The sequence below is a fragment of the Aphelocoma coerulescens genome, chromosome 1A, assembly GCF_041296385.1.
Source record: "Aphelocoma coerulescens isolate FSJ_1873_10779 chromosome 1A, UR_Acoe_1.0, whole genome shotgun sequence".
NCBI classification, from domain to species: Eukaryota; Metazoa; Chordata; class Aves; order Passeriformes; family Corvidae; genus Aphelocoma; species Aphelocoma coerulescens.
Genome location: NC_091014.1, coordinates 51,045,018 through 51,070,629, shown reverse-complemented (window position 1 = coordinate 51,070,629; position 25,612 = coordinate 51,045,018). Strand labels below are relative to the sequence as shown.

The following is a 25,612-nucleotide window of genomic DNA, read 5'->3' as shown; positions in this document are numbered from 1 at the left end:
ATTGCTGGGGGCTTTTCCCCCCCAAAAAAATCTACTAAGTACACAAGGAAGAGGAGTAAGAATTCAGAATGACTACATGAACTACGTCTGGCACCGAAGCTGGATTTTTACAGCATTTACTCTGCAACATTTACAATAATTAATTGCTCACTTGAATGTTTACAGAAACTCCTTACATGTCATTGCAGGCAAACCACAACTTCACATTTATACAACACCAGAATGCTTGGTACATGCCTGTGTCTTTCACAGGTCATGCAATGAATTCCATTCCTTTTTAAGTATGTCCGAGGGCTTTTAAGCATGTTGGATATTTTCCTTCTTCTGTGCTTGGTTAAACTGGGAATTTTTACTAACTTCAGTCCTGATTTATAAACTAAGGCCTTCCAGATTGCCAATTACTTCTGAGAATTCCCTCCTAAACTGAGACTCTTCTCAGCACAAGTCAGTGGTGTTGCCAGAAAGTCATGGCATTTAGCTCTCCCTCTTTGGTTATCTCTGCCTTTCTGGGGGCAGGGGCACAGGCGGGCTGTCAGGTCCTTGAACAAGTTCATGTGTGCCTCATTACTTTTAGAAGATTTAGGCTCAGGCTGCCACCACAGAAAAAGGTCCTGGATTGCCCACTTTGGTTCCCAGCTATGCTTTCTGGCCCATGCCTTCCCTTGCAGCCCCTGGGCAGGAGGTGCATGGCACTGGGGAACTGACATGGCCAAATCCTTTTCAGTAGGGTCAGTTCAGTGCAGCTTCCGTACTGGACCACTGCATGGTTGCAGGGACTGCAACTTTTTTGCAGCTGTTGTCACTTATCCTGAAGTTAGTTATCCACACTGACATGCATGTTTAATTTCACTTCTCCCCTCACAAGGGTTGACCCACTTCTATTAGCTCTAGAACATTTAAATGAAAGACACTCTATCCCCATTTGTTACTACCCCAAGTACTCACCTACACAGTACTAAAAACCAAAACCATAAAACATAATTTAAAATATGTATTATAAATATATAAATAATCACCTCCTTAATGGACTTTGGAAGTGCAGAATTGTTTCAAACTACAAACATCCCCACTGAACATTTTTTGAGAACACAGCTTTCATTGAAACTTCACCTGAGTTTCAACCATAAAAATATGACAATTTGTGTTAGCCCAATCCTACCTTACATCACGCTAAGGTTAATCCTCCACTCAGCTCCCTGCTGTGTGAAACTCGAGAGCATGCAGGGGTGTGCTTCAGAACTGCCCCTCAAAAGCCCTCCTGACTGAACAAACACACTGGCAGCAGTTGTCATATGAAAGTATGCAGCCACTCACATACCAGTGCTGGTATTTTCTGAACATTTATTCAGAGAGAGACAGGTCTCACTTCATTCTTTCCCCCTCATGTTTCATTAGATTAGCTGGAGATTTTGTTTGAGGTGGGCTGCAAATTGTGTTTTGCCCAAATACATTTCTGGACACTCCCACTTCAGTTATATAAACACCCTCTGACCCAGCCCTCCTGGAGTAGCCACAATAAAAAACCCATTTCCTGCCCCTCCAACCTGTTGAGATATTTTTAGTTGAAATTGAACGCACATACCTGTGGCAGGTGAGGCACCAGTGAGAATGTGGGTGTGGTGAGACCTTTGCTTTTCTAATGCCAATGCTTCTACAGCTTGTCATTCCAAATCAAGGGAGGTGGCCAGCTGTCTAGTCACTCCTCTCAAGGAGCTCTGTACTCTTTTACAAGGAGCAGCTCTATTTCTCTCCACCAGTATTCTTGCTATTGCAAAAGAGGGATAATCTTTGACTCCATCAAGGGGCAAGACATCCCCTCTGCTGTTGCAGGCTTCCACATAGGAAGAACACAGAGAGATGCTAGGACTCCAACAATCTATTAAAGCAAGCCTCACTACTTCTGAAAGGAATGACTCTGCCCTACCTCCCCCAGCAGTCAAAGTGCCCTTCACATCACTTTACAAGACTGGTTCGGGACTGACTCTGCATCTCATCCATTATATAGCTGGGAATAACACTCCAGAGGTTTTGCAGGGATCCTCAGAGGGATTTAAGCTTCCTTTGCTGATACTGGAACCAATCGTATCCTGCCTGCAAAGAATAAGAAATTTTGTTCAAGCACCCAGCAGGACAGCTGGGAGAGTTCCCTTGCTCCATGGGGAACAAGCATTTGCATCTCCACCCATATTATCACTCACTTTGCTCTCTCTCTGGTGCATTCTAGGGCTGTTTCCTCTGACCTGCGTGGTTTGCTACCAAAGGGCCCTGTAGAATGCACATATCCTCATTTCTGGGCTTTCACACCTGCCCCTTTGTGCTGGGACGATAGGGAAGGGTAGACACTCTTTCTGCTTTACTTGAATGCTCTTAGCAGTGAACATACCCAAGACTTGTACACTTACTATCTGCCACTGACTTAAAACCATTTTAGAGCAATCAGACTTGAAGATATTTGGGAGATTTAAGTAAACTGCTACAACATAAATAAAGAGTGAGAACACTGGCACTCTTTTTGCTCCAAGGAGTTCCTCTTGAAAAAACAGACCGAGGTTTTCTGGCATTTCTTTGCAAAATGTGCTGCCCCTAACAAAAGTGTAAAAGCATTCTGACTAGCAGATTTCTGCTGACAATGTGAAATAACCACTGTGCTCATCTTGACTACTGTAATAGTTTCTACTTTCCATTTACTGTTTTGAACACTGTTTTTTATGTAGCACAAAATCCAGTTTACGAATGGTTCTAATGGGCATTAAGTTTTCATGTATTCAGTAAATTTTCATATGCTGGAGCTTCCTACTCTTCTGTGCCCACCAGCAGGAGCATCCAGTGTGAAAATTTTTATTGTCAGTGAGAACTAGCAGTAATGTTCTGGTTTGACACGAAGTACATTTATCTCATTCTCTCAAAAGTCTACTTATCTGGCATGGAACTCTGCCTAAGATTAACAAAGTTCCCTGCCTAGGGAAACAAAGACCTTTCCAGGATACCTGTTTTTCTGCACCTCCCAGCTTGTGAGCTGCTTTCCCACGTAAATGCCCCCCTCTTGTGTTCATTTATAAGTACTACAAGAATCGGCCACAAAAACCCCACCCAAAACCCAGACCTATCCTTGATGGTGTCACTCATTAACAGGTACTGGATCGAATTCCAGGCAGTGAATAGCTTCATCCTGCTGAAACTCGTTCTCTGTGCTGGACCACTCTTCAGCTGACAAATCTAAGGTTTTGATGTCACATCTGAATTCCTAAGATTGACCCAAGAAGAAAACCTTCTGGCAGAGCTGATACACAAAGTGAACGAACAGGTCAGTGACAAGACAAGGAAAAACAGGTAGCTTTAAAATTAAGCAAAATATATTTTGAGTTCTCAATGTAACACATCCCTTCACCAAGGCAAGGGCATCACAGCTGTGCTGTGAAAACTCAGATGCTTCTTTTAAACTTTCTCCTCTCTTTCTTCCAACAGATCTGACTCCAGATGCACTCAGTGAGATTGGATAGTGGGACAGGCTGCAGCAGTACAAAAGGTGCATTCACACTGCACTTCGTGAATGAGCTGGGCCACACCACAGCTGCTTCCAGGTCCAGAGGTGATGGTGTCTGATGGTGTCCCTGAAAGGAAAGCTGGTACCATGCTACCAAAATGGGCCAAGCTCAGTCTGTAGCTGGTGAAGAAAAAAAGTAGTTTTTTTCCTCATGGACTGCCAAATTTCATATGTAGTTCTGAAAAAAAATCCACTGGAGATGGCTTGGTAGACTGTTTTGATGGGTCAGATAGCCATAAAGAGAAAAATAAAAAAGTCTGTTCAAATACCAAACTAGAAGGCTTTCCTTTTCTTCTTTTTCCCTCCTGCCACCTTATTCCTGACACCAATAGCTTCTTCTGTGTCATCATCATCATTCCGAGATCGCTTCTTCTCTCCCTGCTCCCGCAGCTCCTGCAATGCAATCAACAGATTGACCAAGAGTTCTGGCACCTGAAGAAAATCAGACTACAGCAGCGAGGACAGGGTCAAAAAGCCAGCACCCACCATTCGAGCAAATCTCTGGGCCTCAGCCACACGCTCTGTCAGCATCATAACTTCTTCCTCTTGCATGGGGAATGCTGGCAGCTTCTTGCCAATCAGGTGTTCAATGCGCTGGAACAGCTCTACATCATACCTGAGAAAAGACAAGACACCAGCTTGAATCAGCCCTTCTGAGAGGGGCTCAGCTGGCACCACTCACAGACTTCACCCCTAATCTCCAGCCCACAGATACTCCTAAGTTTGTGCTGATGGTCTCACAAGCAGCTCAACTGCATCCAAATGATGCCATTTGGGATGGCTTCTCTGATTTATTCAGCTCATCTCCGTTCAGAAGTATTTGGCAAAGATTTTTTTTAGACAAATACTTCAGTGTTTCTAAAATACCCCCACAGTTACTGAACCTGCATTACGTATTTTAAAAATATATAAGTATATTGTAGAGTCCAGTTATAAATAATTCTGCTCGATACATGCCTGCTTCTAGAATTTATCTAGACTCCTCTCTTCCCACTGGACACTTTGAATTCTCTCCCCTTTAACTAAATAAAACCACCTGGCACTTCAAAATGAAAAGTAGTATTTTATTCTCACCCAGGATAAGGTCAGATATTTTCTGTTCTAAAACACAACTGGAAAGAGTAAGTCTGTTAAATTTTATCACTTACTGTGTGACAAAGGTGATAGATTTGCCAGATCTCCCAGCTCGAGCTGTTCTCCCAACACGATGAATGTAATCCTGGAAAGAATTTTCTTGATAAGCAATAATATATGTTCACCAAACATATGGCAGATCAGGCTATATATTTTCTCTTTAGGAAGAACAAGAAAATGGTGCGAACATACAGCCAGGATTAAATGCTCAGGAGGGTGTGCAGCAGCAGATTTTGAGAAGAGGTGTAAGTGGAGGCATAGCTTTGGTTTTAATATTTGAATTCTTCTCTTTCTAAATGAGAAGACCAACTCAAATTATTCCAGACTGCAGGACAAAAGTTGCAATACGTGACCTTTGCCAAGAATTCACTATCACTTCCTTGGAAAGCTAATATTCACAGTGAGCCTTTGCCTGCATTTTCAGTCTTGGGATCTAGTGCTCTGCATAGTCCATCTTCCAGAGAAACTCTCTGGCAAGTAGATTTAAACTTGGTGAGCATGGTGAAAGAGAAGATGATTGAGAGTAATTGAGAAGAGTCTGATCTATCGGGCATCTGTTGTCAATATGGTTCTAGGTTGTTTTCCAGGTTTTATACTATGTTATGGAAATTAAAATACTCCCTTCTCCATACAGGATCTGCAGAGACAGGATCGTAAGAAAGGATGTGTTCTATGGGTTAGATGAGGGAGAAGAGCACAAAGACTGTAATAACACCATTCAAGCTGCTGCTCCCACCATTTTTTTTCTTTACTTTTGTCCTTTTACAAAAGGAATGTCTTCAAAAGACCTACCATACTTCTGTTTGCAAGACACAACATCTTTAATCATTGTAAGCAACTACAGCAATTCCTGAAGTGCAGGTTAATGGAATGCTTTCTGGAACTAAGCTGGGAAACAGTCACACCCCTGAGATAATCCCATACTTTCTGTAAGACAGAATTGGTAACTCACTTTCTTTTTCTTCTACGGCGCTTTTGTGATATGAAGGTGAAATATATTAAGGACACCTTTCTTAACCAAATGCTCATTGAATGTCATAATGAGAATTTAGCTTTTTTTCTTTTTTTTTTTAAACACAGTTTAAAATAGGAAGGCAGAACTGGATCACAGGCACAGAGACTACATGAAACTAGTAATATGTTAAAACTGTTTTCAAAGCCCTTTAATGTAATATGGCAAAACATATAGTCTGAGCAGAAATGTGAAGACACAGAGCATTCCTTCACTTACAGGGTCACTTCTACAACCCAGGCCATGAGGCCATACAAACAGAGATACCAACTCAATTGTGGAAGCTGAACTACACCTTTTAATGTACAGAATCATGAATTAGACTTTCAGTCAGCAGAACAGAGAGAAGATGTCTCTGGTGCTTTGTCCACCTTCTTTGTCTATCTGCCCATGGTGACCAGAAGCTCTCAGCTGGCACACACACAAGCTTACCTTAGAGTGCGTAGGAATATCAAAGTTGATCACCACATCCACATGTGGGATGTCCAGACCTCTGCTTGCAACATCAGTAGCCAGCAGAATAGAACGTGCCTTTGCCTTGAACTTGTTTAGAGAGCCCAAACGTTTATTCTGGAAAAGGACAAAAAGGGAATGAGAGAATCACACTCATTCTAGTCTCTAATTAATATGCTCTTGTTGAAATACTGGCACAAAAGGACTGGGGGAGAAACTACTCAAAAACCTCACTTCTCTTAATTTCTTTTTAAAACATTACAGAATCAGGGGCAGCATTCACATTAGTTAAATTTCTATGGATCAGTCCAGTCCACTAGCTGTGAAATACTCCTCCTGCAAGGTAGCTTTGACTCAATATGGTGCAGCCCATTTTCCAAGCTCCAGGCCTCCTGTCTACTCCATTCTGTGGGGTCATGCCCATACCTGACTCATCTGCCCATGGAGGGGAATGGCAGTGAATCCCAGGTTGCGAAGCAGTAGAGCAGTCCTCTGAGTATTGTTACATGTACTACAGAATATCATGAAAGAGTTACCAGCCAGTTCATTCAAGATATAAACCAGGTAGCTGTCCTGTAAAGAAACAGAGAGAATTAAAAAAAAACCAGAGATAATCATATGTGCAATATTAAAGAGTTAAGTTTAGGCCTCAGAAGATGACAAGATATTGGACAGATGTGGGAACAAGAAAAGCCACAACAAGAGAGAAGAAACACAAGTGCCATTACCTTGAATTTGGAGGGGATGAAAATGTAGTACTGCTGTAGTTTTTCAACTGTCTGATACTTGGAAGAAACAGCACATTTAACAGGATTCTTCAGAGCAGCACGCTGGAGTTTTTGAACCTGGTAAGATCAATGAAATTTAGTAGGACAGAGATCTTGTCAGAAAATTGTATTAATACGGTCTAGTCAAGAGGACAGCCTGATGGAAAGAGAACTAAAGCAGATTGGTCTGTTCCCACCTTCTTGGTCATGGTGGCAGAAAACAGGAATGTCTTCCTGTCTCGAGGAATCACTTTTAATATCTTATCCACCTGTAAAAAAATAAGGAAATGGAAATACTAAATACTACAAGAAAGCAAGATACAAGCCTTCCACAAATATAATGATCATCCACATGAAGAGTAATGCATGTGCAAACATACAGCAGGAACAAATTTTTTCTCTTCTAAGGGGAAGGTGTAGGCTGGTATCTTGTTGGCAGTTAGGCAGTGTGAACTTCAAAAGTCCAACAACAGTGCAAATATCAGGCAATGTTTCTGCAGCAATGTGTGTGTGATTGTTTTCTACACTAACTACATTCTACATCAGGCACTCCAGAGAAACCAGTGGATTTCAAAGTGCCTCCTACTGTCTTGGCAGTGCTCTGCAGAACTCTTGCTACGTTCTAATCCCACCACAGACTCTTGTGTAATTATTAGATCTTAGTTACAATTTGCTACTAATTTCTACAGAACAGCTCAGTGTTTACTATGTGACCATATAAAGGGATTTCAAAGGGATTCATCTGGTGTTTCAAACTCTTTTAGCAGATTCCTACCTCTGTTTCGAAATCCATGTTAAGAATCCGGTCAGCCTCATCCATCACTAGGAACTTCAGAGCTCGTAAGTTGAAGCCCTTTGTGTTCTCCAGATGATCAACTAGACGGCCAGGGGTTGCTGCCAACAGCATCAAGAAAGCAAATTCAGAATGAAAGCAAAGGAAAAGATCCAAACAGGCAAGACAGTTGTCCATTACAGAAAAGGGATTCTTTGCCCAAGAAAAGTAGAGATTGTTCTGTGGGAATAACTTTTCCACAGGATATCTTCAGAGTGTGTTTTGAAATAAGACTAATGGAGTCAGACTCTTAGAAAAAAGTCAGACTTTTAGAAAAAAGTCCTAAAACAACATGACAAAAAGAAGACTGTAGACAAGCTGTACTGTGAAGGATGAGACCAGCATTTTAAATACTTGAGGAGAATGAAAAAAGAAGCCGAAAGCACTCCGGGAGGAGCAGGAATGCTTTGGAATGAGCTTGTAGCAACCAAGTTACTGGTGGATACTTTGGAAACATTAACAAGCCAGTACTCAGAGCTTGGGACAAAAACAAATGAAGGATGTACTCTCCTTTCATTGATTAACCACAGTTTGATAATATTCACACTCCATATCCCCAGTACATCAACTTACCAATTATAACATGTGGTTTCTTGGCTAAGGCCAGAGACTGAGACATCGTGTCAATTCCACCCACAATAACCGCTGCAGGACAAACAGAGCGGAGTGAATCCTTCAGTGTAGCACTATGGTGTTTACTCCTACTGCCCACCACCCACAGCAATTCTGTACAAATGAAAAGCTACTTATTTTTATGAGAATTCACTTTATTTAAGCATATCTGACCTTCCTAGGCTTCTTAAGCCATACAGTTAATTCCTTACTGGCCCCAAGTATTTTATTTTCACAGCTGAAGAGCTACAGGCAGAATCTATTCCTTGCAATTTAACTTGGCTGCAAAAATCTAGGAATTCTAAAAATACCCACAAAGCTTTTTTTGAGAGATTATCTAAAGAATCAATACAGAGAGTCTGAAAGGAAGATTAAACTACATCACACTATAGCAGGGGGCTCTATGCAATTTCACTGGACACAAACCCACTATTGAAAACATTCTCTTCTACTTCCACCTTCAACTGTTCAGACATAAAAAATGCAGAAGAGCTGCAGACCACTCCATGAGGAAAGCCCATTCAGCCTTTTTTTCTCAAACCTGATACCAGATCTCTGTCTTCCAGCATCATAAGCTCTTCTCACATTTTGTTCAACCCCTCATATAAATCCTCTATTTTTATCTTTGCAGTCTCGAGCTGACAAACTGGTCTTCAGAAAAACTGGTCCACTACCCTAAAAGCTACTTACTGCTTTGAACACCAATGGAGGACCCAAGAGCTTCAAACTGCTCTGAGATCTGAAAGGCCAGCTCCCTTGTTGGTGTGAGGACAAGAGCAAATAATCGCTGAGGTGTTTCCAGCAGTGCTTGAAGAATTGGCAAAGCAAAGGCTCCTGTTTTTCCAGAGCCAGTTTCTGCCAGTCCAATGACATCTCTGCCTGTGAGAAGGAGCAAGGGGGGCAAAAACTGTTATACATCGAGAACAGAGAAACAAGACTTTAAAGCACTGTGCAATAAAACACAAGAATTCCCTAAGGACAGAAAAAAAGGCAGACACACAGAAGGTAAAAGAGAACAAGGGGCCAAACCAAAGAACTTCAGAATCTCTCGGAAGCATTTTTAGACTGTGATTTCATTTGTATAATGATTATATTCTCAATATTCAATTTTCTAGTTAAAATTCTGCTAATATACAGGGTTTCATACAAACCTTAGGTTTAAAAGAAGCTTTACTTTATTATGTCTCAAATCTGACATCAGTTTACAGCTTAATGACTCTATCTCAGTATTTTAGTCCAAATGTTGTCTGTTTGCAGGCTTACAAGGAAACAAACTGCAGTGTTCAAACTTCAGTCACACAAACTACAGGACAACAGCACTACCAAACTCACATTTCACAAGCCACAACTGTGCCATTGATTAGCAGAGTAATCCAAACCAGTTTGCAGTAGGAAGGGTAGGACAGAAAGTTTTTTGCCCCAAAGAAATGCAGGCAACAAGGTAGAATTCATCAGTAGAATCCATTATGACATCCTAAGCTCATACAGCTGAGAAGAACATGCTGTCAATAGGCCTCACACTGGAAACAATTTCTCAGGAATGCAGTCTTACCTTTGCGTTTGGTTTTCCCCAAGAGAATCTTATATGTGTAGTAAAAGAGTCTGACAAAAGTTAAATATTAGGACAGAGTAGATACTGAAACTTTGTCCCCATTCTGTCACTAGGTTGTTCTTTCCCTCCTTGACAGTGTTTTGAGACAGTGTTTTTGTTTAAAAACAAAAAAATAGTTCCAGAGACAGAAATGTCTGCTGAATTCAGTAATTTATTTTTTTGTAATTCCAGAATGCTTACAGAAAGTCACTGTGGTTTGGTTATTACTCACTTCAGAAATCTCATTTCAGAGCTGCCTGCTCACAGCAAAGCAGATTATACACATTATGGAATCAGCCAAGGCATCTTCACTTTCAAGCACACACACACATACACACTATGTAGGTCTCTATCAGAAGCAGCACAGTCCAAAACCTATTGGAAGCTTCCTGTGTATCCTTGGGTATGTCAGGAAGAAAATGATCAGTGTGGACTAGTGGTTCAAATGATTAGTAAGAATTCTATTTAACAGGGAGTGTCAGAACTACACAACAGGAGTGAACGCTCAAGGAGCAATGTTTGTACCCATTTGAAAGTCTGTGATTTCAGGCAGCGCAATCCAAGCTTAACCGGGGAAGGACACAGAATGAATACAAAAATTACTTCTAGACAGAGATCCTCAACAACGAAGAAAGTGGGACACACTCATCCCTGATCCTTCTCACTCAGCAAAATTCACTCACATAGAGCTCCTGGAGCAGTTGCCAGTTCAAAGAAGCACACTGCTCACCTTGGAGAGCCACTGGAATAGCCTCAATTTGGATCTTTGTTGGCACCTTCCATCCTAACTGGTCACAAGCTTCACACAGGACATCTGTCACTCCCTGGACATAAGTGACAAGAGAAAAGGGAAACAGACATCACCAAAAAGACCTAAATTAAATCACAGAGTTAAATTAAATACATGCTTCAACAAAGCCAAGCTTGTCTCTAGCAGAGACAAACCCCACCAGACCCCCAGTGCAACTCTCTGAAAGGACAGGCTGCTCACAGTGATCCCCACTTCCATCAGTAACTTCATGGGATTTGTTCGAAACCATCTGTTAGCGATGACTGTCATCAGGAAGAATATGGTCAGTTTTACCCTAGTTTACACAAGGAACTTCCCACACACAGCCGTCTCTTCCCCTCAGGGGGTGTCCCATGGCCATGGAAAACAAAGAACGCCATGGCAAGTTAACGCAACCGAAGATAGCGGCGGCGGGCTGCGGAGCGGCGAGGGGAGCAGCAGTGCCAAGCCCCGCGGGGCAGCGCCCGAGCGCCCGCAGCTCCTGCTCGGGCCCGGCGCCGCTGCCCGCGGAGCGCCGCACGTGTCCGCCCGGCGCGCACACGGGGCTGGCGAGGAGCTCCCCCGGCCTGACCTGCGGGACAGGGCAGCGAGCACCGGGGGCACAAGCGGCTCTGGCCCAGCCTCACCAAGTCCTTGAAGCTCCGTGGCTCCTCCACCGCCGGCTCCTGCTCCGCCTCGGCCACCGAGCCTCCCTCCTCTCCTGCCGCCATCTTGGCCCGTCCCCTCCTGCTGCAGCGCAGAGCACTCTGGGAGCTGTAGTCCTTCTCGCGGTGCGATGGGATTTGTAGTTCCGGACAGAGAGCCGAGCGGAGCGGGTGGGTTTTCCCTCAACTCTGAGAGGTGCCCAGGGAAGGGGGAGTTGCGGATCTACAGCCGCCTGTCCTGGGACAAGGGCACCCTGAACTGGCTGTGGGAAAGCTTGCCCGCCTGCCCGCCCGGCGGTAACCCCGAGCCGCTAAGCCTCAGGCCTGCAGCTCAGCACTGCGCTGCTTAGGCAGTGCGTGATGCTGTTCCCGGTTCATGCCTTCTACAGCTGGGAAAGAACAGGCGAAATGAACTGGCCAGGCACCAAAAGACTAGAATATGTATAAACTTACATACAGAATGCATATAAAGAACAAATTTGCTTTGGAAGTGCTGGTATGAAACATTTTTAAGCACTAGTAATGGGAAGAGAGAAAAGAGCTCTCATCGTCCCACTTTCTTTTCCTGTTTATGGTAATTGCTAGTATGAATTTTTGAAGTGACAGAAAGATGAAATAAACTGAACTGTGGCAACTCACACCGTGAGATGAGAGAGTACAGGATGAGAATAGATGCAAACACTCTTCCAGCTCTCTTGATTGCTGCTGTTGTGATGCAGGCCTGCAAGTGCTTGATGAGAGGTAAAAATGGGTATTCATTTAATGACCATCCAGGGAGTGCAGTATCAAAATATCGTCATGATGGAAGTTCCTGAGTCATTGGTTTCCATCTGACCATCTGATCTGGGTGTAGCATCTCTAATCTGTAGTCCCCATGCTCATTGCAGCAGATTAACCTTGAAGCTAGGTGAACTTCCTTTGTTTTAGGGAAAAGAAGGCTAACATATACAAGATGTTAGGGTTAGATGTTTGGGCTTGAAAAGGACAGCAGAGCTGGCTCCAAAATGAAACTCATGACTGCATTTCTGAGCAGACTTCCCTCTCTCTGGGAAGGCTGTCTGGGCATGCTCTCAGTGGAAATGCTGATGTACTTCAGTATCTGTCACTAGATTCCAAGTGTGGAATTTCCTCTGCTCCCAGAACAATGAGGAAAGTGAGAGGAAATACGAACAAACTCTGCGTGACAGGGAAAGAAGAGGAAACCTGAAACAATTCATGGACAGGAGTAAAAATGAAATTGCTGCATCCCACTGTGCTTAGGAGCAATGATAAATTAAAACCAAAGAAAACCCAAAAACACCCTGTGTAGATGCTGGTTGTGACCATGGGCTTGCTATAAACCATTGGTGCTAAAGGTTAAGCCTGGCCAGCACGTAGGCATGAACCCCTCTAAGGGTCACTGGGATGCCTCAGGAAACGGAGTCAGGGATGTGACAGGAAGTCACTGCTTGTGATTCTTTGTTGAACTCATTGCCCATATAATATGGTGCTGTTTTAGTGGGGAGCAGGGTGGAGCAATTCTATGCTGGTGAAATTCCAGTTTGTGTAATTCCCTATTGTCAATTGATGCATTTGAATGAAAGTTTTCTCCTGTCCTAAGCTGCTGTTGGGAGCATTCATGCATGATAAAATAAATATACAGCTTCTAAATAGTAATTCCTTTTTTGTGCTTTTCAACACAGGACACTGCAGAAAATACTGGATTTAGAAATCTTCACTTCAGAATTTAAATTTTCACTTTTAAACTTGGCTTTTAAACAAATACACTCCTAGCTCTATTGCATGTTACAGCCCAGTCTTCCTTAACAGGGGCAGGGTGAGAGCATCCCCAGCAGATGAATTTTAGTGCAGATATAAATGTCAGCTATTTCATAAGGGATGCATAATGAGACGAGATGGACAATGTACAGCACGTCCCATCCAGGTGTGCAGAGAGACACTGACACAAAAGTGCTTCATATTCATTTATTCGAATCAGCAGTGTACTTGTTCATTTCTGGCAAACAGGCACGGGTATCACAAGCATTTGAGTCACACTCTGAGGAACCAGAATAAAATTCTTTCTACAACATATTAAAACAAACGTTGATATCATGAGAAGAAGAGACGAAAAGGACAAGGATTCAAGCTTTGTGACATGGAGTGGTGCCCCTCCTAAGAATTTGGTCAGTGGTACAGAATTACAGAGTAGGTTTTTGTCATCATTTGGATTTGTGCCTGCGCAGGGAAGTTTCCCTTATCCATTGGGGCATGCTTGTGGAGGGAGTTACCTCTGCATTAACTCTTCTAGTCGCTTCAAGCTAGTTTCAGGGTCTCTTCCTTGTACCTCTTTCGGGTACTGACATGATCCCCATCATCACCATACTTGAGCACTTTTCAGTGTTTGTCCCAGAAACATCCTTGTGAGGTAGGGAAGTGCTACTATCCCTGTTTTCAGACAGGGAACTGAGGTACTGATGGGTCAAAAATCACAAAGGGCATATTTAGCAGAACAGTCACTTGAAACAGGGTCCCAGTCCTTGCTCCTGCTTTGTAGGGGCTCTGTCACTGAACCATCCTATTCCTCTCTTGAATATTAGTACCCTTATTCATTTCACTAATATGAAGCCTTCCCTGGGAAGCATTGCTAGGAGTACGCATAGCTCTCCATGAGTGCTGCCTCCCTCCTCACAGAAGATTCACTGTGGTTCTCACAGGCTGCTTGACTGCATGGGGAGTGGCACCTCCACCTCTGAGGCTGCTCCCATCACAGCGGGGCTCCAGCTCAGACCGGTAACACCAACCTATGCTTCCCTTCCTGCTGCAAGAGATTAGAACTGCTTCCTTCCACCAATGCCCTGAGGCAGACTCTGGTCCCAGGGTCACTCCTCTCTGTTTTGGCTCCTATGATCTATTGTCACTGTCTGACTGTGTTTCACCCATTTTATAACTATCAGCATTCAAGTCATGCTTTCCTTTTCCTACAGGGACCTGCCCTCCCTCACAGCAAAATAACAGGTAACTTGCTCTCACATGCTACAGACTTGCTTTTTCTCTAAAAAACAACTGCTTTCCTTTGGAACAGAGGCCTCCTTTAAAAAAAAAATAAAAATATATATATACACACTCTTAAATACAATATCATAACCTTAAAATCATTCTATGTAAATAAATAGAATACAAACATCACAGTTCTCAGTCTGGAGAGGTTTCTACAAAAGGGGTAAGTTCTGGCCCTGCTATTTCACCCTGGGATGGTGAACTATCCATACAGTCTGTCATATCTGGAGCTGCTTCTTTCTACAGCCTTTCCAGATGTACCTTGGTAATGGGACTGTACTCTACTGGAATTTGGCAGCTGCTGGCTTTTTTAGGGTACTCCAGCCCTTGTACCACACACAGATTCGTAAGTTGTTTACAAACCAGGTTCAGTCAGCATCAGGCATTTAATCAGCCTCCTGACCTACTTCTTTTTGCTGCCTTGAGGAAGAAGAGCAGTGGAGATGGCTGAGGAAACACGAGTCTGCGGAACGTCCACCTCACGGCATCAGCACCATGAATTGTAAAACACCAGTTAATAATGCAATGTCTGCAAACCCAGTTTTAATGTGGGCCAAACACTGTTTCAGCTGGATGGTCTCAGGATCTCGGCAGTGGTTTTAGCACCCAAGCTGAGTCTCCTTGTACATGGGGAAATCTCTGTTCTGGACTCAAGAAGATCACAGACTTCATCCATTGCCCTGGTGCAGGTCTCAAGGTTGTCAGCCAGCTTCTGGATTTTGGCCTTCAGCACAGCCTGGCTTACTTTTGTGACCTCTTTTGTGTATTCTGGCACAAGGAAGCTGTGGGAGCCACAGAAGACCATGAAACAGACGGAGTTGTAGAGCGAGATGGATGCCCTCTTCTCTGACTGGCGCAATGTAGGGTCACCTGGGCCCTGCCCCCGGCGAAGGAACTCCAGGCAGCCGAGTATTTCCCTCATCTGTTTCCGACAAGTCATTGCAATTTCCTGCACCTTCCTCACCTCTCGGGAATTGCAGAGCACTAAGGAGAGGTCGGAAGTGATGCTGACGGCCCCCCCAGCCGTGGCCAGGCCCAGACCCACAGCTGATGCCAGGAGAGAGGCTCCCAGCGTTGCTGGGCTCAGGGACAGCCCCAGGATGGCTGTGACTGCTCCTGCAGCTGTCAGGGTGCTCCCGCTGACATTGGCAATCAGGGACCTTTTGCGGAGCTTGTTGAGTTTGCGAGCTGCCTTGTGAAGGTGAGCAATTTGGCCGCGCAGCCTCTGTCTCTGATCCAGCAGGGCCACGTGGAAGTGGTGCGTGGGGTCTGGCATTGGCGGAAAGGCAGCACTGTTCCTCTCCATGGCTTCTGTCCAGAAAAAGAAAAGTCTGGATTGGGATTTATGTCAAAAACCCCCATGAGACATGCTCATCCTGGACCACCATTTCAGGGATGGCATCCAGCCAAATTTTTGTTGCTTCACCCAGCTACAAGAAAGGTTTTCCTTCTGCACACACATGCACACTCACGTACACACACAGACCCATATGCACGTGTACATTTAATTACGTATTCCATTGTAACTTTCAGACAGAGCAGCTTTAAAATGTTTTTCTTAATCCCTGCAAAGACTAAAATCTCCTAAGGACTGGGGTCAGAGGTGCTGTTGCCATTACCTCTGTGAAGACACAAAATGTCTCTTCAAACCCTGGGGACAGAAATTCCCCTGAAATTAGGTGACTCAGTTCCCAGAATAGTAATGCTGCCAGAACTAATGTGTTGTCCCCCTGATGGGATTCAGAGGATCTGCAATATAGAATGACATCTTTCACAAGAAAGGTCAGACTCCAAGGACGCGAAAGCCACCATCCCAGGTTTTTATTTAGGAGTTGTTTCCCATTAAAGGAGGACAGAGGGAAACTGCTGAATGGAATCTACATCTGGCTTTTCCATATAGGAGGTGAGCAGCTTATTGATGCCTTGGATGGGTATTGTGAACATCCTTCCTTTCTTTAAGCTTAAGTAACTCAAGATCCTGCGGCATTTTTTTTCCTATTGTAACCTGATGTCAGTGTAGGAATGAAGATGGGAACCATTGTTCTGTGGTGCTTAGTCCAACCTGTGGTCATAAATACCCAGTTACAGTGGCAGGGAGGCCTGCGGACTGTGTCTGAAAGGTTCATGAAGAGCACATCAGAAAATCAGGCCCATTTTAGTAGGCACTCCCTTGGGGACAGGGGAACAGGGGAAATACAGAGTGAATAGAAAAGGCTTGAAAACTGCTGGCTCTGGAAAACCTCCTCTGGCAAGATAGCAGGAGAGCCTTTCCTTCTAGAAGCTGAATCTTCAGGGTTTCTGGGCTAGGTGACCTCTGTTTGCTGTCTCTGTTCTTTGCCACAAGGGCAGAAAAAAATGTTCCAATAAACATTTTCAGGCTGCTCTAGGGCTGCAAAATGCTTTACAAAGGCAGCCAGCATCCCTAACCCTGCTTACAGGGAACCGGAGGCAAGGGAGTCAACAGGAGTGATGTAGCCAATTGTCTGGTGGAAGCAGAGTTTCTGTGCTTCACAACACTGCATTGTGCACACAGCTGTGCTGCCTCTGCACCTAGCAAGGTCCATCCATAGAGCTGAGAAGTTTCTTGCAGTCCATACTGCCCTCACAGCCAAAAGGAGTCTCTGTAGCAGAAAGACCCTGTCATTAAGCTAACTAAACAAAACTATTCATTGCTGCAGGCACCTTTTCCACTTCTAAGTCTTCTGTGCTGTGGGAATTGGAGGTGCCTGGTCCCTCACAAAGTTACACTATGTAGTTAGGATCCTTGGGGCGTTATTCTGCACAATACTTGTGTTTCAGAAGGAGAAAACTTTGTACCATAAGTAGTCTTTCCTTCCTGAAGTGTGTAAGTAAATAATTTGCACTGCAGTCTTTCCCACTTCTACTTGCTTGTCCTAATCCATCTCACACAGATCCTTTAAGATGCCCCCCATGCACTTCAGAAAATGCCCTCAGCCTCTCTTGGTGTCATTGGGTCATTTAAATAATACATTAGTACATTGTGCTTCTCTCAACTGGAAGCAGTGTCCTCTTATTTTCACACTATAATCAGAGATAAAGCTGGAAGCACAAGGACTAACACTAATCTAAATGGATACCAGCATTGAAATGAACAATGAGCATATCACCAATAACTTAACAACAGATCAATAAGATGATCATTAAATATATCTATTCCTGTAGCCTCTTAACAATTTGTTCTGAAGATTTAGTTGCTGGGAACTGTCTCAGGTAATAACAGCAACTATCTCACTGAATTATTAGAACAAACACTCAGTATATAGCATAGGCCATGTAGTGATGCAAATCTTTTGATACTGATTAATGCCAGCACAAAGGAAAAAAAAAAAATCCAAGTCCTGCTCTTAGAGAAAAATCTCCCCAACAAAAAAGGTATACATTAGTCCAAAACCTGCAAACACTTTCCTAATAGAGTACTCAGAGAGACTCCAAAAATGACTGGTTCAAACTTACCTTCAGTTTCCAGCCACCCTCCCAGAAGACAAATTTTGATCTGTTTCTGGAGGAGACCAATTTATAGCTCCTACGGACCAATTGCTGCTATGGGAATGCTTTGCCTCATACTGGGAGTTTGCCATTTCCTGTTCTCCCTTGTGCAGAAGGATGTGACACACTGGAAAGTGACCTGTGAGACAGTGGGCACACATCATGTTCAGGAAACGATCCCTGCAAATGAACATTGTGTGTTCGCTTTTCCTGAAGTGTAGGGTGAAAAAAAAAATTTTAAATCACAGCCTATTCCTGGCTCTGAGGTAGTGCAGACATTCCCTGCAGGGAACAGTTGCCTTTCCTTTCCCTGAAATAGCAACTGACTTTACTCTGTCTGGAGCTGCTAATTGCTTGATGACTTAAGTTTCCCTCCACTACACATCTAGAGCAGTGGAGCTATCAGCCAGCCAGCTACTCCATTCAAGGCCAGTGTACGTTTAAAATCCCAGCTCTTTGGCACAATCCATAAAAGGGAAGCAGCCCCACAGCAAGACCATTGCTCTGAATTCCCATCCCTTCTCCAGTACATAAAAACATGCTGCAAAAGGAGTGATCACCCTGTGGTTTTACTCTGTTTTTTAACCATAGTTACCACAACGGTTGAGAACCAATCCTGTTGTTTTCCTGAAGTGCCTGCCCAGCAATCAATAATCAGAAAGAAAGGATCATTTGGATCCTCCGTTTTGCTGCCTCCTGTTGCCTGGCAGTTGTGCCATACAGATGTGGCCAGAGGGAAGAAGTGATGAAGGTGTTGGGGAGGAGCAGTCTAAGTGCCACTCCTGGTGCTGCCTTCCATGCTGAACCAGGGCCAGTTTTAATCAAAGAAAGATTCTTTTGATGGGGTCAGGAAGAATCACTTTTTTGATGGCACCAAGTGGTAGACCAAAGTGGCATGTGTCTTTATTGACACAGGGCTTGTGGTACTGGGGACATTTCTTTTGAGCAGCTGTGCTTGAAGATGGGACATGTACTTTCTCATTTGGTGGATTCTTACTCCTCAGGACTATTTGTTGACAGAGAACCTCTGATTTTGCCCTAGAGTTCCCCTGACCTATCTAATCTGAAAGCCATCTATCTGTCACTGAGTGGTGAGGCTTTCCTGTCGAATTTGTGAGGTGCTTAGCCACACAGTTGCTGGAGCTGACCTTAAAAAGGGCCAAGACTGAGAGGCAGCAGGCAGGAAGAGGAGAAGGCTGAGATAATTCATTTCAATGGCAGCTTGGTTTTCAATTATGTTAAAATAGGTGTGAAATAGTATGTCAAATGTTTTTTCAGGGGTGGACCTACAGGAGATGAAACAGGAATGAAAAAGTAAATAGTGTGGAAGAGTTGTTTCAACCTGTTACAGACATGAAAAGCAAAAACATAATTTTGAAGATGCCTAAATACGCAGTCCTGGTCTGTTACAATTTGTACATACTGCATGTTAACAGGAAGGTGAGCTTTGACACTGAAGGAAACTGTGCTTTAGCCCTTCCCTTTGTTTTAGCAAGCATATGCTTGAATTGGAGCCCATCTGCCTTGGCAAGGGTTTGCAGTTGATAGAGAGCTCTTTTCTCACACTCCCAAACAGAATAGGGCACTTTTTTTTCATGTGACTGCATCTGTGTTAGAATTTGTGCCTGCAGATATGTCCTTGTTAGAACAGTGAGTTTTGGGAAAAGTGAAATAACAAAGAAAAGGAAAAAGAAAGGGTCTTGTATAAGCCTAAGATGATGACATACTTTTGGATGCTCCCCTTCCTTTCCCAGTTCTCTTCTTTCAATATACTCAGCTGCAAAATATTGTCAGAAACGCCTGCAGTGCTCAGTCTGTGGGCAAGGAGCTGATTAGGGTGCAGAAGAGACAATTCATTTTTCTTAGAGTATTCCCTCACAGACTTTCATGCCCACTGAAAGATCTGCACTCCACTCAAGATGAGATGCTGGTCTCAGCTGAGGATGGCTTCTCACAGGAATCATCCCTGGGCTCCTTCACCATTTAAAGAGAATGTTTCCCCATAATCCACCCCTATAATAAGGGACATACCCAGAAAGTATGGACTTCACATGAGGTGCTACAGATGTCAATGTGATTTTAGAAAAGAGACATGTATTATAATAAGAAACATTATTTCCTAGGGAGTGGCCCTACCACAGCATTTTGCTATCTGTTCAATTTTTTGCTGTCTGTTCATTTTGCTATCTATTCTTGTCCCTGCTGACACTCTCACAAACATCCCTCTGGTGAGAGTGCTGGTCTTCTCTTGCACTGATAATTAGAAAGACCTGCTCCAGCAAAGGTGGGAATGGGAGCTGGATGGGAGAAAAGTGTCTTCTCTCAGCACCTGCCAAGGATTGAAAGCTTTTAGTGCCATTAGTGGACTTGCCCAGATGTAAACACATCTGCTGGGTCACCAAGTAGGTCCTAGGAACCTGCTTGGAGTGAATTTTAGCTTATCAGGGTTCTCCAGACTTGTGGGGTAGGTCTGACCTTCACTGGGCAGCTCTGCAAGCTGGTGGAGGCCTGACCATCCTGCCTGCAGTACTCTTTCACCCACCCCCTCTGCTGCTGCTGCCTCTTTGTTGGTGACCTGCGAAGCACTTGGGCATGATGGTGGAAGGGGCACAGCAGGTGTTTCACAATGATCTGGCCAAAAATGGTACCTCTGCTCCACCCTTTCCCATCTAGCCATATCCTCTTGAAATGCCTGAGGGCATTTTGTGGGAGCAGGTGACCAGAAAAGGGAAGGAAGGATGTTTTATTGCCTCAGCTCTCTTCCTTTCCGGGGATTTTGGCAGAAAGGACTGGTCTTTATGTTCCTGGTCTCTCCAGCAGAAGGGATATATGGCAGAAGTGTTTGATCTGAAGCTGTTTGCAGCTACTGTGATATAACATTTGAATGCAAATATGTAACATTTGAAGCTGGAGTTTCAAATATACTCTTCCTTTATTAATGTTGTTTTGATCAAATAACTGAGAAAATTTGAGTAAATTTACACTTATATACCATCTTTTTTAACAGGAGATTTCTGCTATGCTTGGTACTTTCAACCTTAACTGCTGGATGCTGGAGCTAAAAGCTGTCTTTTTTTCTTTTATTTTCTTTTTCAATTGAATCAAAAACAAATTTTTCACAGCGAGATATTCATTCAGAATCAGTAGAAACTAGAATAAGTCAAAACTAAAACAAAGAAAGCAAATTAGAACAAAAAAAGGGTTGCCTCAGCTTTTAGTAACCTTACCGGTAGATGCAAATTAATTTTTTGAAAGCATTCCAGAATGAGACAGGCTGCTCTGGCCTCTGGTCACTGGTGTATGTGGGACTTCAGCTGGGTTTGAAGAAAGCTGCAAAGAGCAGAGCAGGGTGGGGGGAACAGGAAAGCCTGTGGGATGAGAACACCTCTTGTTAGTTCCATTTAAGCAGAAAATTAGTCGAGCGCACTGACACTGAATGCTTTGTGAGCAAGCATTCATGTAACAAAAACACCATCCTAAATTGCCTTGCCACAACACTGTTAGCAGTGTTTGCAGAGATCAAGTATTTCTTTGGATGTGGAGAATGAATTTCTGCACTGTAGTTAAAAAGCCCAGCTTATGCTGCCATTTGCCAGCTTTAATTACATGTTTCAGTGCAGGCTGCAGGGCATAAGACTCTGTCTCTGACGCACAAAGAAGCAGCTCCCCACTCAGCCCATAAGCCTCCAGCCCTGGCTGTGGCACAGCTGACGTAACCCAGTGCAGCCACATGCAGGTTCTGCTGAGACCAGTGCTGCTGGAGGAGTTTTCTCTGTTCACCATCTTAGCAGTGGCAGCAGCAGCACCACAATGAGCAGGTCTGGCTACCCATTCCCTCCAGGACTGTAGAAAACAGAGAATTGTTAACCTATTTCCAGAACTGCAAAGAAACCTAATCAGCTGGTAAAAAGTAGAAATTAGGTAACCTGGTTTCTTGTGCCTCTTTTCTAGTGGACTTCTTGGTGGCTGATTTCACAAGGCAACATTTCTCTTGAAAGAAAAGAGTCTGGATTCTTCTCACCTACAAAAACTGCTTATTTTTGTGAAACTTTCAAGAAGGCAGTGTCTCTGAAACCTTGACTGCTTTGTCAAATTCTGGCTGAGATTGCCTAGGAACCTCAAAAGCTGCTGTCATTACATTGACTAACCCTCCCATCTGGCACAACAGAAACATGAGAGAGACACAATGGCCTAACGAAGTCTAGGAAAAGTTAAAACTGTTACCTTGAACTTCAGATAGAGATGCATCTCACCGAAGTTCAGTCCTCTTTAGAGGTTCATACGCAGTCAGTTTATTCTCATTCTGAAGCTCCCTCTAGAGCCAGCAGAAGGAAGAGTCACCCCGAAAGCTGGTTCAGTCCGTCTCTTCCAGGCGCCTGCTCTGTAATATGTGACAAATTACAGACAACAATTCTTTATCCCTTTCCTGCGTCGTTCGATGTCCCACAGGTTTGCTAGGTTGATGTTCCAATTTCAAATATCCTGTCCCTCTGCTCTGGTCCAGAGATGATCCCTTAAACCAGCCCTTGCTGTCCTGCACTGTGAGCAGGAGATGCTGTTGTGGAAGACTGTGTGTGGCAGCGCTGCATCCCTGCCTGTCCCCTCCCATAACAGGCCCTTCTCACCCGTGGGTTTTTCAGGCACCTTTTGACCCTGCTGACACCAGCTGCCTCCATTGTCTCCTGGGACAGAAAGTCCAGAAGTTCACAGTTACTCATGGTGTAAAGAAGTGTCTTCTTTTGCCTACTTTAAGCTAATGTACTCCTTTCACTGAGTGGTCCTTATGATGACTGTGTGGGATCAGGGAAAGAAAAGTCCACGGGTTTGGTGACGCTGCACTAAGGTGTCTGCAGCACGTGGTGCCGCCTCGTTCTTGCGAGTGATAATTTGTCAGTCTCATTTCCAGTATCAGCAGAGCACATGTACAAGCCAGACAAGTGCAGAAGAATATACGGTTTTACAGAGCTGCACTTGGGAATTCAAAGAAAGCACGTGAGCCATAACATCACTGCATCCAAGTTCCAGTCATTTCTTCTAAGCCCAGGGAGACTAAGATTCAGTTTAAGATGGCTGAATCTGAAGTGAAAACAAAAACAAAGCAAAACAGATTCAATTTGTTATTATTTTTGTGAAGCCAGAACTTTTATTTCCAGGTCATGTCTTCCATTTTCAAAATACAATGGCTGCAAGGTGATTCCTCTTGGCAACCACAAGGGCTGGAAAATATAATCAGAAACATTTTGACCTTTTTCCAGAAGGAGAAAGAAAATTCTTCCTCGCTAAAAGCCAGATAAGTCTTTTTGTACCTTTGTTAGAATTAATATTAAGGCATTACCTGGTGTGAGGGCCTCAGGACTTACTTATTACACAATGCTGAGACCTGATCAGAAAGAAGACCTGTCAGTAATACAAAACTCTTTGAAAGGAAATTTTTAAAGAGGGAGTGATAGTCTCATGAAGGAATTTAGGGCATCTTCAAACACAGAACTGAATCTGTTAATGGGAGATCTGGCAAGAGCAAGTTCCCACTCCCATGAGTTCTGTGCTTCCCAAAGAGGGGAAGATGGCCAGCTGCAGAGGTGGGACATGATGGGGACAGGAGCTTAGTGTTTCTCCCAGGCTCCTAGTTCAGATATATGCTGTGCCTGAGCACTCAGCTGCCAGCGTCCCTGGAGCAGTTTCAGACTATAGGGATGGTCAGCAGATGCTCTTGGCCTGGGTGTATCCAGCTCACTTTCTGCACCCTCATGAACAAATTATCAGGACATGGGAGGGAGGAAAGGAAACCTGGGAGAGAATGTGCTTCCCTGCACCTGCAGATACTCCCTGCATGATTAGCAGAAGCCATGTCAAGTGCAGAGCATGGCTATGTGACCCTGTGGTTTGCAAACACATGCATTTTCAAATTTAAGAGGTTTTTGGAGGTACAAATGCTTGGAAGTGTAGTAAATTCCTCTGGTAGTGTCTGATCAAATGCAGCCCTTGAAAAGATCTGGTAGTGCCTCCTTTTTACCAGTCCAGTAATGAAAAACAGCAACAACAACAGTAAGAGAGCCCACCCCAAAACCAAGGTAAGAAAACAAACAATAAAAAGAAAAAAACCCTCCTCATCTCTTTTTTATTTTTTTTCTAACCCACCCATACCAACAGTAAAGAGAGTCCTGGTTTTGAGTCTAGCTGACTGGGTCTTGGACAAGTTTTATAGAAAAGAGTAAAGCTATTTGTATCTCCCCAGGTTGAACAGAGTCAAGGTAAACCCTCTTGTCACTGAGGCCCCTGCAGAAAAGATTCTACCTTACCCTTTGCTTCTCACTGCCAGAAGTTGCTTTGCAGGCACATGGAAATTGCTTAAGATGAGGAGATTCACCTCTGAAATTAAAAAAAAAAAAAAAAAAAAAAAAAAAAAAAAAAAAAAGGTATTTTCAAGGAATATTCTGTAAAATACATCTTAACAACAACATTTTTTTGATCTTCATGGCATTTGGAGCTCTGGGGAAATGAAAACCCTAAGTCGCACCAGGGAAGAATTAGGTTACCAAGGATCACTCTTCTGACTCATGCTCACAGCAAGATCACAGGCAGGCCATACAAGTTTTATGCAGAGGAGGTGCTTGTATGGAAGGGAATCTCTTCTTTACTTCCTCAAAAGCTACACATGGCTACATGTTTAATTTAAGCCGTTAAAATAGCTTTTCTCAGGTTGTTTTGTAGCCTGTGTCCTCACCATATGAGCTCTCCCATTCACTCTCTCCATCCCATTCCTGATTAGAGGACACATCCATGTGGCTTGGGAGGGCTGCTCCAGAGAACAACCCTGGAGCAAGCTGTCAGATCATTCCCACGTTCATACAGGGTCTTCTGGCTTACACTTGCTCCTTGCAATATCATCAATGGGGCCCTTTTAGCACTCATTCCATTCTCTCTTTGTGCACACATTCTAGATCCAGCTTTTCCCCCTAACTCCCTGTTTTGAGACACTGGTGGGGAAGAACACCAGGATGCTGGAGGGTCAGAGGTATTTCCTAGTACTCTGAGGAAGTATATGAGGAATGACACGAAGATGACAAACTTTATAGGGTACATGTGTGGCTCTGTGGATAAGCCAGAGAGGGATGCATGTTGTAGTCTATTTCAGTACCTGTGTTATGGTGCAAGGAAGGAGAAAAGCCCTGGATGTGATGTGTAAGCCCCAGGGGAAGAAAATTAAAATCAGAATGTGTGCTCCTGTGCTGCTGAAAAGCTTCTGGTGTGGCTGCTCGCAGCCAGGGAGGGATGTGGATGGTAGTTTTACAACATGGATGAGAGTAAGATTTCAGCAAGACTCAGGAACACTTCTGAACTACAGAACACTTGCATGAGAGGGATGGATCTCATCTAGATCCAAAGAGAAATGGGCATCTGGCTATGAGCATGCAGTGTTGCCTTCTGTACCTCCCAAATATTTGTCATACAGGTACCACTGCTTGCATCCATACTGAACTCAGCATTCAGCAGGAGATATTTGGCTGTTGGGATGGCCTTTATGTCCATCATGAATCAAATCTCTGTATATGACAAACCTGCTTTGAAGAGTGTTTGTGAACTCTGCCTTCAAGGACAAATTGCATTCTTGATACCAAGATCAGATTTTGACTAATATCTCTTGTAGTATCCTAGGGCTCCCCTCTAGGCTGGGTATTATTTTATA

The 25,612-nt window shown here is 43.8% G+C and overlaps 2 protein-coding genes across 2 annotated transcripts; both read right to left on the bottom strand.

Moving 5' to 3' along the window:
- Window positions 1-3,331: 3,331 nt before the first annotated feature.
- DDX47 (DEAD-box helicase 47) lies at window positions 3,332-11,476 on the bottom strand. Its single transcript, XM_069001801.1, has 12 exons — window positions 11,362-11,476; window positions 10,676-10,769; window positions 9,045-9,233; window positions 8,316-8,387; window positions 7,686-7,804; window positions 7,108-7,179; window positions 6,872-6,988; window positions 6,570-6,716; window positions 6,123-6,260; window positions 4,693-4,763; window positions 4,031-4,160; window positions 3,332-3,937 (listed from the first exon to the last, which is right to left on the bottom strand). Exons 1-12 carry the CDS (start codon window positions 11,443-11,445, stop codon window positions 3,818-3,820), a joined length of 1,353 nt encoding a protein of 450 aa, XP_068857902.1. The 5' UTR covers window positions 11,446-11,476; the 3' UTR covers window positions 3,332-3,817.
- A 1,854-nt stretch (window positions 11,477-13,330) lies between these two features.
- APOLD1 (apolipoprotein L domain containing 1) lies at window positions 13,331-17,964 on the bottom strand. The gene is made up of 2 exons (XM_069001789.1): window positions 17,893-17,964; window positions 13,331-15,729 (listed from the first exon to the last, which is right to left on the bottom strand). The coding sequence occupies exon 2, from the start codon at window positions 15,722-15,724 to the stop codon at window positions 14,984-14,986; it is 741 nt and encodes a 246-aa protein (XP_068857890.1). The 5' UTR covers window positions 15,725-15,729; window positions 17,893-17,964; the 3' UTR covers window positions 13,331-14,983.
- Window positions 17,965-25,612: the final 7,648 nt, after the last annotated feature.